The sequence below is a fragment of the Coregonus lavaretus genome, assembly GCF_964263955.1.
Source record: "Coregonus lavaretus genome assembly, chromosome: 1".
NCBI lineage: Eukaryota > Metazoa > Chordata > Actinopteri > Salmoniformes > Salmonidae > Coregonus > Coregonus lavaretus.
The window spans coordinates 34,558,636-34,575,214 of record NC_139988.1 but is presented as its reverse complement, the minus strand read 5'-3'; the positions used below and the strand labels follow the sequence as shown (position 1 = coordinate 34,575,214).

The following is a 16,579-nucleotide window of genomic DNA, read 5'->3' as shown; positions in this document are numbered from 1 at the left end:
GGTGGCTATTTTGAAAAATGTAAAATATATTTTGATTTGTTTAACACTACTTTTTTTTGGTTACTACATGATTCCATATGTGTTATTTCATAGTTTTTATGTCTTCACTATTATTCTACAATGTAGAAAATAGTAAAAATAAAGAAAAACCCTTGAATGAGTAGGTGTTCTAAAACATTTGACCGGTAGTGTATGTAAATGAGATTATTTTCAATACATTTGCTAAAATGTCTAAACATGTTTTCATTATGGGGTATTGTGTGTAGATAGGTGAGAGAATCTATTCAATCAATTTTGAATTCTGGCTGTAACAACTAAATGTGGAGTAAGTCAATGGGTTCTAAAGGCACTGTAGCTTACATTTCAGCCATCTAGTAATATTTGAATGCCTGTCATTACATTCATAGACATGCAGTATCTCTTGTGAACACCCATTTTTCATAATACACCTGGTTAGAAAATGAGCTGATCTACAATTACATTTTTGCTTCTTGCCAAGTGGTTTGAATGGTACTACATGGGGCCTGGTAAGAACTGCCTCCCATGGGAACAGGTTGTGGCAGTTAGCGGTCCTGACTGTCTTGCCCCCACAGTGGTTTTAGTTTGCCCAGAGCGTTTTTCTCTGTGGAATTAGATTAACTCTGTAAACCGTGGATTGCTGTGTATTGGCCAATGAGAGGCTTTGAAGCCACCGGTTGGCCATATTGGCACTCCCCAGAAGAAACAGTCCTCCATAGGAATGAATGGAATTCTAGTGTTTCAAGGACAAAATTACATGTATTTAAGTGGGGGCAGTAACATTAGAACGTTAAAAAAATTATACTTTAAGGAAAATGTTTAAGTATATTTTTTATGTTTAGTTCACATACTATAATTTACAAGTATGCATTAATGTATCTGTAATGGAGTAAATGTGGCAAGAACAAGTGTGTGTATACATTTTCTATAGCTTCCCCTCACCGGGTGCACATTTTTTCTCCTAGCACTACACAGCTGATTGAATTAATCAGCTCATCAAGCTTTTGATTATTTGAATCAGCTGTGTAGCGCTAGGGCAAATAACAAAACGTGCACCCAGGGAGGGCCCCAGGACAAAGTTAGGGAAATCCTGATTGTGTGTGTCATTGATATCACCCAGCTCTACTCTGTCTGGTTTTAGCCCTTGCTGAAAATAACCAGAGATATGAAACTGTACACCACCTTGTAGGCCCCATGGCCTTTGAGCCCACATGTCCTAATAAACCCTACCCAGCTTAGCAAAAAATGTCCATATGTTTAGGAAGGCTTACTGCACTGGGACAGTGGCCTTCTGATTTTAGTACTTTTTTTTTTTTTAATTCTTTTTTTTTTTTTTTTTTTTGCATGATTGCCGTTAGGCTAAAGACTTTACATATGAATGGCTCAGTCGTACCTTGCTGGTTATTCACCCTGTGATTCACACCGATATCAGTAGAGTGCAGATATTTTATTTATTTGATTGGAACATTGCTCTGAGCAAGGCTGGCGGACCCCCAGACAATGTGTGAGGAATCGGCCCGTAAAAAAGGCCCTGCCTGCATTGCGACACCAGCCGATGAAGAATAGAGCTTGTCAGCAAGTGTTCCCTTATTTGTTCGACTGGAAATGCAATACCATCTGAAACATCACCCCTGCCCTCTCATTCGCAAAACCCCCTTAGTGAGATTGCGGGTTGTTTGAATCCACAGAACTGTAGTAAACGACCACACTATAATTAATGAATTAATCAGTCACCCATAGTCTATCTTCAGTATGACTACACCCTTATGCTAGAAAAAGTTACCTCCCATTTATCTAAGTGACTCCTGCTGTAGTGCTGAGTGTGAATATACTTGGAGCTGACCCATTTTGTCAACTCTCTAAGAGACTTGCTGAAAACACAACGTGATTTATAAATTATTTGAAACAAAGATTAGTAAACCTAGGCAGACTTAAGTGAAATGAGTGAGGTGCCCTCTAGTGGACTAATACAACAATCACCATTTTCTTATGTGATTTAAGACTGACTACTGATGAGGGTTGATTTGGTGATGACCAAATCATTGTTTGGCTGATTTGATATGGTACACAGTTTTTAAGATGGACTTTGACTCTGATCAACATAATTGAGTAATATTACATTAATTTAAGTGCAGTAATGGTCTGATTGGATGTCCGATGCTTTCTAGAGCATGAGGTTAGATTTTGGAGTATTTTAATTGTTTAATGTAACTTTCAAACTTTTGGAGGCAATTCAGAGGGCATTAAAAATGAACAGTCACAGTACACGCTGTAGTGTAGTTTAAAGGTAGTGGGATAGTCTATCTAATCTATGCACTTGTAGTCCCTACAGAGACCGTTGGGTGGAGTCACCTACTCACTGCTTTGTCATCCATGTGGTGATGAGAGGGAGGGAAAAGCACATGTACATTTGCGCAAGGGGAGGGAGAGTATCTGACTGGGAGATAAGGGGGAGTGAGTTAGATGGGGAGTTTATAGTCGCTGCGTCAGTGCGTTAGACGTGCCAGCAGACAGTCAGCTGACCTCAGTCCTACAGCCTGAGAGGAAGAGAAAAGGGGGGAGGGAGAGCGCAGTAGTACTGCAGTCATCTCACAGGAGGAAGGTTTGGTTGTCCCTCATCTTCCACCTCGGTCCCCGCACCCCACCCGCCTCCAGCCCAACACACCACATGCTGTCTGGAATGCCCTGCTGATACCTACACAGCGGCTCTATCATGGAAAACGGAAAAACTGAAAACGGAGACACCCAGCCTCCGCCACAGTGGAAAGATAAGGGTATCCCTCTTACTTATTTTACTGTTGCGGTAACCTTTTCTGAATTTTTTTAGTAGTGATGGCAAATATGTTTTTAATTTGTGAAATTAAAAGTAGTCCATTTGTTTTTAAAGGGTGGTTATTAAACAATGCACAGGTATTGTTGACATTCGTAGTATGTTACTGGTAATGACTTTGGTAGTTTTGAGTGGGTTGCTTGTCCCATCCAGCCATGCATTCCATTTTCTCTATGAATGTAGCCCCGTGTAGCTCAGTTGGTAGAGCATGGCGCTTGCAACGCCAGGGTTTTGGGTTTGATTCCCACGGGGGGCCAGTTTGAAAAAAAAAAAAAATATGTATGCACTCACTAACTGTAAGTCGCTCTGGATAAGAGCGTCTGCTAAATGACTAAAATGTAAAATGAATGTGTAGCCATCCGTAAATAAATAACAGATTGTTGGTAACCAGTGGGACTGTTAAAGCCACACACAAAAATCTACAATTTTCTCTGGTTTTCTAATGTGTAATACACTATCCTGGCAGATACCCGTCAGCGTTACTCTGACCAAAGGTTGAAAGTCTTTCCAAAGGTGCATGGTGGGAGGAGGGGTGTTGAGCAAAAGCGACAAGTGTAATAGTTGTTTAATGATTCCTGGAGGTGACTCACCACTGCCTGGTCCGGTGCTCCCAGTGCACCAGGGGTGTCTAACCCCTCTGACAAGTGCTGCTGAGTTCAGGACCAGCCTTCAGCCTTAGTCTTCTGACTAGGATTTATGAAGGTGTATTAGTAAATTGTTCAGCATGTGCAACAACAATAAAAAAGTCTGTGTGCCTAGTGGTTAAGAGTGTTGGGCAAGTAACCGAAAGGTCGCTGGGTCGTATCCCAAAGCAGACTAGGTGAAAAATCGTAACCCTAATTGCTCCTGTAAGTCGCTCTGGATATGAGCGTCTGCTAAATGACTAAAATGTATGTATGGATTCACACTTAGCCTATATGGCAAGCACCAGAGGAGCCATGTGGCTTATGGCAGAAAAGGTCTTCTGGTGTTTTCCAGGCCCAGTTGTAGCCATCCTTTAGCTCAGACGGGGACATTGGTTGCCTGAGCCTCACACTGGTGCTGTGGCTGTGCTCACGTCTGCTGATTTGTCATGTGTGCTACTGCCATTGCATCATTCTGGGATGCAGCATGGCAATTCACACATTGCAACAGAAAGGGCATTGTGCTCAAAGGGCCTCTTTCAACTATTTGACTAAATGGTATGTCATCCATTCTACCATCTGGCTGCGCACCATCAGTTGAGCATGAAAGAGGCACTTGGATAGGGTATGAGTGTAGTAGGCTACTACCAGCCTGAGTCACTCAGTGACTAAGCAGTATTGGGCTGAGATAATTAGTTTTAGTGGGTAAGCATATTGTTTGTTTCTTTGAACTGGGCATGATAGGGTGCATGGATTTCCATTGGACATGTGCTCTGATGTAGGAGTTTGAATAGGACTGTTTCTGGCTAGGGCATTATGGCTATGAACTCACTGCCAGACCATTGTAGTGGTTAAATATTGACCCACTGCTGCAAATGGGCTGTATGCAAGATTTTCAATACATTGCAAATTGCCTGTGGTGGGCAGTTTCTACTTTTGTTGGAATTGGTATTTTATTAAAACATGGCTTTGTAATAAACTTCTGATTTTAGATTTGACCAGTTGTCGGTCACAACTATGCACTGTTGCGTTATCTTGATAAAGCTGGTCAACATTTGCAGTTATGATTTATGTAACATTTTCCACACCACCTACTCCCCCTTTTCCAATATTTTCATTCCGTTTCGAAACCAAATGACTATTCATACAAAGCTCTACCACTCTTCCCTAGAATAAAGCTCATTCACATATTTGCATTGGGCACGTATTGAAACTTCAACATAATTAGAAAGGGCTGAGGCGCTGCAGAGCTGCGCATAATGATCGGACCTCACATCGCTAGCTGAACTAGTTAGGTGCTGAATGCTAGGAGGCTCAAAATGGATGCCGAACGGGGTAAGCGCTGTCATTCTCTTGTGTACGATGCTGCCGTTTCATATCACATTTATATTCGATTGTATCGCCATTTGAATTAACCACTTTGCTTGACCAACGCTAGGCGGGAGGCGGATGGGTAGGAATTGAGCTGTGCATGGCATATGCAGAGGCCCAGCTAGGTCAAACTGGACATTTTATCGTGATGGGGCTACGCTGAGATGACACATGGCGTCATGTACGATTCATAGCCATTTCCCTGTTTATCCATCTCCCCCCGTGGAGATGTATACGGAAGGACTTGATTAAAACATGGCGTGTTTATTCGCTATATATATGATGAGATCAGCGCGGTTAATATGCCTGGGCTATTTTAGGTTCCCCCACAGATGCTAGTTCATGCTTACCATATGTACGGTAGACACGCGTTCGGACTGAAATAACCGCTTCACGGTTGCACATGAGCTATTATTGCTAGCAACATTCTAGACAAAGGGTCCTGGTGACGTAAATGTTGGCGCTAGTTACTAGTAACTGGCTAATAGGCTAGCTAGCTATATATTAAACGAGATGTAGCCGAGCTATCTAGCTAAGTTAGCAGCTAACATTGGCGTTTGGGAGAAATTAAAAGCTTAGCGTTACTGCCTAAAAAACGACACCCCACGCGTGGTCCATAAAGGGTCTGACTTGCACCTCTGATTTTGATTCCTCTCGAGAAGCATTCTTGTGATTTTGACAGTGAAGTGTGTCCCTAGGCTGGCTAAAACTGCTGATGCTGCTTATGATTCTGCTCCTGCAGTGCATTTAGGCATTTTACTTGTCTATAATTGTCAGCTATATGATCATCAATTCAATCACATTGATGCATCAGACTTAGCTTTGGTATGAATTACATGATATGATTATCTATTTGACAAACTTGTCAAATGTGATTTGGGTTTTCCACTATAAGCTCATTCATTGCTTGTTAAGCCATTTGAAATCTGGTAGCCTGCCAAGTCATTGCACATTGAAGACTCAAGCAATGTCTGAAATGCGTCTGCAATTAGGAAATCGATGTAAAAGAGACGTCTAATATTGTATACTGACCTGCTAGGAATTCCTGGTGAAACACAAGCATGGGTCTGTCCTGCCCCCAGCTGTCTGTTAGCCACCCCACCCCACCACCACCCCCTGGTCACTCAATCTTAAAAAAGAAACAGGTCTTAGGTCTATACCATGGCTATGAATGGACCTGGACTAGCTGCATTACCTGCAGTGGAATACTGGTATTCCAACAGTAAACTAAACATGTCAGCTGCAAGGAACACCAGGGATTCCCTTTTAGTGCAGTGAAGTAGTGTGGCTAGTAGCTAATTATCTGCAGACAAATAATTAAGACGCAAATTCAATCGGGTGTTTAATTTTTCATAGAATTCCCCCTTTTCATTCCACCTCCACATCACCACCATGATCTAGCTTATCTGAATTGTTTTTTTGTGTCCTGCAGCTTTCTGACCCTGTTCCTTCTCTCCTGCAGTGGTAGAGCTCCTGTACTGGCGCGATGTCAAGACCTCTGCCGTGGTGTTTGGCGCTGGCCTCTCCCTGCTGCTCTCCCTGACACTTTGCAGCATCGTCAGCGTCTCATCCTACATCGGTCTGGCGCTCCTCTCCGTCACCATCTGCTTCAGGATATACAAGGGGATCCTGCAGGCCATCCAGAAGTCTGATGAAGGGCACCCATTCAAGTGAGTAACCCACTTCTCAATATTAGTGGTTGAAAAACTACCCAATTGTCACACTAATAGAAAATGACTTAAGTGAAAGTCACCCAGTAAAATACTACTTGAGTAAAAGTATTTGGTTTTAAATATACTTAAGTATTAAATGTAATTGCAAAAATATACTTAAGTATCAAAAGTAAAAGTGTAAATCATTTCAAATTACTTCTATTAGGCAATCCAAACGGCACAATTTTATTTTTATTTCTTATTGACGGCTAGTCAAGGTCACACCAACACTCAGACAGCATTTACAAATGAAGCATTTGTTTTTTGAGTCTGCCAGATCAGAGGCAGTAGGGATGACCAGGGATGTTCTCTTGATAAGTGTGTGAATTTGACCATTTTCCTGTCCTGTTAAGCATTCAAAATGTAACAAGTACTTTTGGGTGTCAGGGAAAATTATTTTCTTTAGGAATGTAGTAAAGTAAAAGTTCTCAAAAATAAAAATGGTAAAGTACAGATACCCCCAAAAACTACTTAAGTAATACTTTAAAGTATTTTTACTTAAGGACTTTACACCACTGCTCAACATACACCATGATGTATTGCAGAAAACATCTATTACATACATCATGCATGCATTTGCCTCCTCACCTGCTCTCTGGAGTATCTTGGCATCTCACATTTCCAATACCCCAGCCATGTGGACCAGTAGAATAATGTAAGATCATGGACCAGTGATCATTATACCAAGGCAGTATTCCTGAAGAGTATCCATTTAGTCAATTCAGGAATTGAATTGCAGCTAATTGACTGAATTGAAACACCACATCTGTTTTAGGAATCAGGCAATTTGAACATGAATCCAGCTACTGGTTAATTGATAAAGTTGGAGTACAATTTTGTCCTGATTTAGATGATTGGGTTACAGAAGTAGATGTATTCCCAGCCAAGGAGCGACATGGCTCTTATTTGAGTAAACATTGTGACTCTGTCACACAGAGAGCTTCTACTCTGGTTATCCCCGTTCCTGGCAGTGGCTCAAAGCCTTCTTATGAGTTCTCACCAACCACTCGTTAACATTGAATTATCTTGGTTTAAGATTACAGGGAAAGTGACTAGTGCTCAGAAAAGCATAACTAAGCCGGTCAAGTGTGGTTCTTGGCTTTGCGTTCTTAGAAATCAATCTAACGTGCAAACAGAAGGCCAACCACTCTCCTCGACAACCTATGTGCTTAAGAGGTTATTGTAGACCCCTCACCCATGTTTTGTGTTGAGGTTGAAATCTAATTTTATTGGTCGCATACACATTTTGCAGATATTGCAGGTATAGCGAAACACTTATGTTCCTAGCTCTAACAGTGCAGTAATACCTAACAACACATGCAAATAAAAAAAGGAATTAAGAAAAATAGAAATATTAGAACGAGCAATGTCAGTCTGGAAAATATATATATATATATACAGTGGGGAGAACAAGTATTTGATACACTGCCGATTTTGCAGGTTTTCCTACTTACAAAGCATGTAGAGGTCTGTAATTTTTATCATAGGTACACCTCAACTGTGAGAGACGGAATCTAAAACAAAAATCCAGAAAATCACATGGTATGATTTTTAAGTAATTAATTTGCATTTTATTGAGTATTTGATCACCTACCAACCAGTAAGAATTCCGGCTCTCACAGACCTGTTAGTTTTTCTTTAAGAAGCCCTCCTGTTCTCCACTCATTACCTGTATTAACTGCACCTGTTTGAACTCGTTACCTGTATAAAAGACACCTGTCCACACACTCAATCAAACAGACTCCAACCTCTCCACAATGGCCAAGACCAGAGAGCTGTGTAAGGACATCAGGGATAAAATTGTAGACCTGCACAAGGCTGGGATGGGCTACAGGACAATAGGCAAGCAGCTTGGTGAGAAGCCAACAACTGTTGGCGCAATTATTAGAAAATGGAAGAAGTTCAAGATGACGGTCAATCACCCCTCGGTCTGGGGCTCCATGCAAGATCTCACCTCGTGGGGCATCAATGATCATGAGGAAGGTGAGGGATCAGCCCAGAACTACACGGCAGGACCTGGTCAATGACCTGAAGAGAGCTGGGACCACAGTCTCAAAGAAAACCATTAGTAACACACTACGCCGTCATGGATTAAAATCCTGCAGCGCACGCAAGGTCCCCCTGCTCAAGCCAGCGCATGTCCAGGCCCGTCTGAAGTTTGCCAATGACCATCTGGATGATCCAGAGGAGGAATGGGAGAAGGTCATGTGGTCTGATGAGACAAAAATAGAGCTTTTTGGTCTAAACTCCACTCGCCGTGTTTGGAGGAAGAAGAAGGATGAGTACAACCCCAAGAACACCATCCCAACCGTGAAGCATGGAGGTGGAAACATCATTCTTTGGGGATGCTTTTCTGCAAAGGGGACAGGACGACTGCACCGTATTGAGGGGAGGATGGATGGGGCCATGTATCACGAGATCTTGGCCAACAACCTCCTTCCCTCAATAAGAGCATTGAAGATGGGTCGTGGCTGGGTCTTCCAGCATGACAACGACCCGAAAACACACAGCCAGGGCAACTAAGGAGTGGCTCCGTAAGAAGCATCTCAAGGTCCTTGAGTGGCCTAGCCAGTCTCCAGACCTGAACCCAATAGAAAATCTTTGGAGGGAGCTGAAAGTCCGTATTGCCCAGCGACAGCCCTGAAACCTGAAGGATCTGGAGAAGGTCTGTGTGGAGGAGTGGGCCAAAATCCCTGCTGCAGTGTGTGCAAACCTGGTCAAGACCTACAGGAAACGTATGATCTCTGTAATTGCAAACAAAGGTTTCTGTACCAAATATTAAGTTCTGCTTTTCTGATGTATCAAATACTTATGTCATGCAATAAAATGCAAATTAATTACTTAAAAATCATACAATGTGATTTTCTGGATTTTTGTTTTAGATTCCGTCTCTCACAGTTGAAGTGTACCTATGATAAAAATGACAGACCTCTATATGCTTTGTAAGTAGGAAAACCTGCAAAATCGGCAGTGTATCAAATACTTGTTCTCCCCACTGTATGTGTATGTATATATATTTATTTATTTATATTACCAGTCAAACGTTTGGAAACCTACTAATTTCAAGTTTTTTTTTATTTTTACTCTTTTTTTACATTGTAGAATAATGGTGAGGACATCAACTATGAAATAACACACATGGAATCCTGTAGTAACCAAAAAAGTGTTAAACAAAGGCAAATATATTTTATATTTGAGATTCTTCAAATAGCCACCATTTGCCTTGATGACAGCTTTGCACACTCTTGGCGTTCTCTCAATCAGCTGCACCTGGAATGCTTTTCCAACAGTCTTGAAGGAGGTCCTACATATGCTGAGCATTTGTTGGCTTCTTTTCCTTCACTCTGCCGTCCGACTCATCCCAAACAGTCTCAATTGGGTTGAGGTCGGGGGATTGTGGAGGCCAGTTCATATGATGCAGCACTCATCACTCTCCTTTTTAAAATAGCCCTTACACAGCCTGGAGGTGTGTTGGGTCATTGTCCTGTTGAAAAACAAATGATAGTCCCACTAAGCCCAAACCAAATGGGATGGCGTATCGCTGCAGAATGCTGTGGTAGCCATGCTGGTTAAGTGTGCCTTGAATTCTAAATACATTTACATTTACGTCATTTAGCAGACGCTCTTATCCAGAGCGACTTACAAATTGGTGCATTCACCTTATAGCCAGTGGGATAACCACTTTACAATTTTTTTGGGGGGGGAGTGGTGTAAGGGGGGGTAGAAGGATTACTTTATCCTATCCCAGGTATTCCTTAAAGAGGTGGGGTTTCAAGTGTCTCCGGAAGGTGGTGAGTGACTCCGCTGTCCTGGCGTCGTGAGGGAGCTTGTTCCACCATTGGGGTGCCAGAGCAGCGAACAGTTTTGACTGGGCTGAGCGGGAACTGTGCTTCCGCAGAGGTAGGGGGGCCAGCAGGCCAGAGGTGGATGAACGCAATGCCCTCGTTTGGGTGTAGGGACTGATCAGAGCCTGAAGGTACGGAGGTGCCGTTCCCCTCACAGCTCCGTAGGCAAGCACCATGGTCTTGTAGCAGATGCGTGCTTCAACTGGAAGCCAGTGGAGTGTGCGGAGGAGCGGGGTGACGTGAGAGAACTTGGGAAGGTTGAACACCAGACGGGCTGCGCCATTCTGGATGAGATGTAGGGGTCTAATGGCACAGGCAGGGAGACCAGCCAACAGCGAGTTGCAGTAATCCAGACGGGAGATGACAAGTGCCTGGATTAGGACCTGTGCCGCTTCCTGTGTAAGGCAGGGTCGTACTCTCCGAATGTTGTAGAGCATGAACCTACAGGATCTGTGTCACCAGCAAAGCACCCCCATACCACCACCTCCTCCATGCTTTACAGTGGGAACTACACATGCAGAGATCATCCGTTCACCCACACTGCGTCACACAAAGACATGGCGGTTTAACCAAAAATCTCCAATTTGGACTCTAGACCAAAGGACACATTTCCACTGGTCTAATGTTCATTGCTCGTGTTTCTTGACCCAAGCAGGTCTTTTCTTCTTATTGGTGTCCTTTTGTAGTGGTTTCTTTGCAGCAATTCGACCATGAAGGCCTGATTCACGAAGTCTCCTCTGAACAGTTGATGTTGAGATGTCTGTTACTTGAACCCTAAAGCATTTATTTGGGCTGCAATTTCTGAGGCTGGTAACTCTAATGAACTTATCCTCTGCAGCAGAGGTAACTCTGGGTCTTCCATTCCTGTGGCGGTCCTCATGAGAGCCAGTTTCATCATAGCGCTTGATGGTTTTTGCATCTGCACTTGAAGAAACCTTCAAAGTTCTTAATTTTCCGTATTGACTGACCTTCATGTCTTAAAGCAATGATGGACTGTCGTTTCACTTTGCTTATTTGAGCTGTTCTTGCCATAATATGGACTTGGTCTTTTACCAAATAGGGCTGTCTTCTGTATACCAGCCCTACCTTGTCACAACACAACTGATTGGCTCAAACGCATTAATTTGTGGAATTTCTTTCCTTAACTTTTAACAAGGCACAACTATTAATTGAAATGCATTCCAGGTGAAGCTGGTTGAGAGAATGCCAAGAGTGTGCAAAGCTGTCATCAAGGCAAAGGGTGGCTATTTGAAGAATGTCAAATATAAAATATATTTTGATTTGGTATGTGTTATTTCATAGTTTTGATGTCTTCACTATTATTGTACAATGTAAAAAATTAATAAAAACCCTTGAATGAGTAGGTGTCCAAACTTTTGACTGTATCCATTGCAAATTTTTGTTAAATCTGCATCTCTACATGTATGACTTCCATTCCAGTGTCTGTTGAATTCCAACACAGGCACACCTCATTCTACTGAATTAGGTGATCACCTGAACCAAATCTTATTTAATGAGGAAAAGTATAAAAACCACTGCTGTGCTCATCACTATCCTCTTGCAATAGGACCAGCTGGATGGCAAAAACAGTGCTAATAGTACCTCAAAAGTAATATTAATCAAAAAAGAACTGTTGACCATGCCAAAAGAGTTGAAAAGGAAAGTTTTGAGTGAGGAAAAGAAGGGTTCAATTCTGGCTTTACTGGCAGAGGGATACAGGGAGCGTCAGGTTGCTTCCATCCTTGAAATGTCTATGACGGCGGTTCATAGCAAGTTCAAGCAGCAGACATTGGGGACAACAAAGCTACAGACCGGCAGAAAGCGAAAACGACTCTCTACTGACCAGGATGACCGCCAACTCATTCGAATGTCACTCAACAACCGTAGGATGACATCAAGTGACCTACAAAAAGAATGGCAAACGGCAGCTGGGGTGAAGTGCACGGCGAGGACGGTTCGAAACAGGCTCCTAGGGGCAGGGCTGAAGTCGTGCAAAGCTAGAAAAAAGCCCTTCATCAATGAGAAGCAAAGAAGAGCCAGGCTGAGGTTTGCAAAAGACCATAAGGATTGGACCGTAGAGGATTGGAGTAAGGTCATCTTCTCTGATGAGTCCAATTTTCAGCTTTGCCTAACACCTGGTCGTCTAATGGTTAGACAGAGACCTGGAGAGGCCTACAAGCCACAGTGTCTCGCACCCACTGTGAAATTTGGTAGAGGATCGGTGATGATCTGGGGGTGCTTCAGCAAGGCTGGAATCGGGCAGATTTGTCTTTGTGAAGGACGCATGAATCAAGCCATGTACAAGGTTGTCCTGGAAGAAAACTTGCTTCCTTTTGCTCTGACATTGTTCCCCAACTCTGAGGATTGGTTTTTCCAGCAGGACAATGTGCCATGCCACACAGCCAGGTCATTCAAGGTGTGGATGGAGGACCACCAGATCAAAACCCTGTCATGGCCAGCCCAATCTCCAGACCTGAACCCCATTGAAAACTTCTGGAATGTGATCAAGAGGAAGATGGATGGTCACAAGGCATCAAACAAAGCCGAGCTGCTTGAATTTTTGCGCCAGGAGTGGCATAAAGTCACCCAACATCAATGTGAAAGACTGGTGGAGAACATGCCAAGACGCATGAAAGCTGTGATTGAAAATCAGGGTTATTCCACCAAATATTGATTTCTGAACTGAAGTTAAAATATTAGTATTGTGGTGTTTAAAAATGAACATGCACTTATTTTCTTTGCATTATTCGAGGTCTGACAACACTGCATTTTTTTTGTTATTTTGACCAGTTGTCATTTTCTGCAAATAAATGCTCTAAATGACATTTTATTTGGGAGAAATGTTGTCAGTAGTTTATAGAATAAAACAAAAATGTTATTTTTACCCAAACACATACCTATAAATAGTAAAACCAGAGAAACTGATAATTTTGCAGTGGTCTCTGAATTTTTTTCAGAGATCTCTCTCTCTCTCTCTCTCTCTCTCTCTCTCTATATATATATATATATATATATATATATATACATACACACACACACAGAGGAGAACAAGTATTTGATACACTGTCGATTATGCAGGTTATCCTACTTACAAAGCATGTAGAGGTCTGTAATTTTTATCATAGGTACACTTCAACTGTGAGAGACGGAATCTAAAACAAAAATCCAGAAAATCACATTGTATGATTTTTAAGTAATTAATTTGCATTTTATTGCATGACATAAGTATTTGATACATCAGAAAAGCAGAACATAATATTTGGTACAGAAACCTTTGTTTGCAATTACAGAGATCATACGTTTCCTGTAGGTCTTGACCAGGTTTGCACACACTGCAGCAGGGATTTTGGCCCACTCCTTCATACAGACCTTCTCCAGATCCTTCAGGTTTCGGGGCTGTCGCTGGGCAATACGGACTTTCAGCTCCCTCCAAAGATTTTCTATTGGGTTCAGGTCTGGAGACTGGCTAGGCCACTCCAGGACCTTGAGACGCTTCTTACGGAGCCACTCCTTAGTTGCCCTGGCTGTGTGTTTCGGGTCGTTGTCATGCTGGAAGACCCAGCCACGACCCATCTTCAATGCTCTTACTGAGGGAAGGAGGTTGTTGGCCAAGATCTCGCGATACATGGCCCCATCCATCCTCCCCTCAATACGGTGCAGTCGTCCTGTCCCCTTTGCAGAAAAGCATCCCCAAAGAATTGATGTTTCCACCTCCATGCTTCACGGTTGGGATGGTGTTCTTGGGGTTGTACTCATCCTTCTTCCTCCAAACACGGCGAGTGGAGTTTAGACCAAAAACCTCTATTTTTGTCTCATCAGACCACATGACCTTCTCCCATTCCTCCTCTGGATCATCCAGATGGTCATTGGCAAACTTCAGACGGGCCTGGACATGCGCTGGCTTGAGCAGGGGGACCTTGCGTGCGCTGCAGGATTTTAATCCATGACGGCATAGTGTGTTACTAATGGTTTTCTTTGAGACTGTGGTCACAGCTCTCTTCAGGTCATTGACCAGGTCCTGCTGTGTAGTTCTGGGCTGATCCCTCACCTTCCTCATGATCATTGATGCCCCACGAGGTGAGCTCTTGCATGGAGCCCCAGACCGAGGGTGATTGACCGTCATCTTGAACTTCTTCCATTTTCTAATAATTGCGCCAACAGTTGTTGCCTTCTCACCAAGCTGCTTGCCTATTGTCCTGTAGCCCATCCCAGCCTTGTGCATGTCTACAATTTTATCCCTGATATCCTTACACAGCTCTCTGGTCTTGGCCATTGTAGAGAGGTTGGAGTCTGTTTGATTGTGTGGACAGGTGTCTTTTATACAGGTAATGAGTTCAAACAGGTGCAGTTAATACAGGTAATGAGTGGAGAACAGGAGGGCTTCTTAAAGAAAAACTAACAGGTCTGTGAGAGCCGGAATTCTTACTGGTTGGTAGGTGATCAAATACTTATGTCATGCAATAAAATGCTAATTAATTACTTAAAAATCATACAATGTGATTTTCTGGATTTTTGTTTTTGATTCCGTCTCTCACAGTTGAAGTGTACCTATGATAAAAATTACAGACCTCTACATGCTTTGTAAGTAGGAAAACCTGCAAAATCGGCAGTGTATCAAATACTTGTTCTCCCCACTGTATATATATATGAATGATTATGTGTGGACGCTGAATAGAAAAGGTGTGTACAGCAGTAGTTTAGGATGAGCCTTGACTAGATTACAGTATACATATGAAGTGTGTAAACTCATTGAATGTAAAGACGCCATGTTTACATTCAGGATTTGTCTTGCAATATACGTAGGCCCAGCTCATGTTTTGTTGTGGTGTTGCAGGCTGTACCTGGATCAAGATGTGGGTCTGTCAGAGGAAACTGTCCATAAGTACAGCGACTGCGCTCTGGCACGGTTCAACACTACAGTCATAGAGCTGCGTCGCCTCTTCCTAGTTGAAGACCTGGTGGATTCCCTCAAGGTAAGAATGCAAATGCAACTGAATATTTAAGCATGTAGGCCAGCCTCCTGCATGGAAATATGGTGATTGCTACATATTTTGGTATTAATTTTATTTTTTCTGGTTGCTATTACTTAGTCAAAGGGGAATTTGATTGTTAACCTTATGGGAATGTTCATGTTCAACCCCCTAATAGCTACTGAAAACATTTTGCCCTTAAATCTATGGTTGCGTTCACATGTAAAATGAGTGAGTTTGAGCTTTTCCTTTCATTTTGTCCATGTACAGTCAGGCAGAAGTAGGTGACCCTCAGTGTCTTAAGGGGGAAACAGCCTTGTAGAGAAGAGCAGCTGTTGAGAGCTATGAGGTTTCTACATGTCTGTCAACACCTTCCAGTTCAACCCTTGCCCTGTCCACTGCTAAGGCCACTCCAGACCCCTCCTCCCAGCATGCTATGGCTCCTCTCTCTCCCCTCCCTCTGTGGGTGGGGGTAGCTATGGTTCTAGCCCGGCCTCTTTGTTAGAGGGTACAGTAAATTAGACCTCTGTCCATTCAAGAGCCATCAGCTACATTGATTTAGGATTCTTAAGGTTCATCAAGAGTGTCATCTATTTAGTCTGTACCCTGTGGGCAGATTGAAAGTGTGACCTGGTGAACTTCTGCCAAATGTTGTAAATAAACCAAATCCCTTTGGCTACACCACGGCCTTATTTATACATTTGGGACAAGGCTATAAATGCTTGTTGATATTTTGATTCCAGGTCAGATTCTCAGTTTACTAGTTGATCATTTTAAGTGTGTCTGTCCACCTTGAATATCACCGTATAAGGATGCATGTGATCTTGGATTACAACTGCGGAGTGCCTAACATGTAAACATACCTAAGCTCCGTAGGAATGAATATGCAACATTTTGAGTGAATTTGTCATATAATGGCTTTGCTAATCAATATATGGAAAGATGGCCTCTTCATGGTTGCACCTCCGTCACTCGTTCGCGTTGTTGCCATTGTTATCAACGTTCTACAGATGCCACAGCATATTGATGTCTGACGGATGGTTAATGCCTGTTTCGTCAAATCTACGCTATTGGCCTGTAAATACAATGACATTGTTGAAGTAGACTAATAATTTGTAGAAGACGACATCATGATGGCAAAGTTAAGTTTACGTTAGAGATGGCAATGTTGCCATGAGCTAGCAAAGTTTGTCAGAAATGGCTAGCAATG

General features: G+C 42.6%; 1 protein-coding gene across 1 annotated transcript in view; it reads left to right on the top strand.

Moving 5' to 3' along the window:
• The window catches only part of LOC311132260 (uncharacterized protein), a 48,086-nt gene that overhangs the window by 16,001 nt on the left and 15,506 nt on the right, over positions 1–16,579 (top strand). Inside the window, exons 4-5 of the mRNA XM_084165493.1 lie at positions 6,305–6,512; positions 15,234–15,372. Of these exons, the coding sequence (XP_084021619.1) occupies positions 6,305–6,512; positions 15,234–15,372 (347 nt within the window). The remainder of the gene's footprint in view (positions 1–6,304; positions 6,513–15,233; positions 15,373–16,579) is intronic.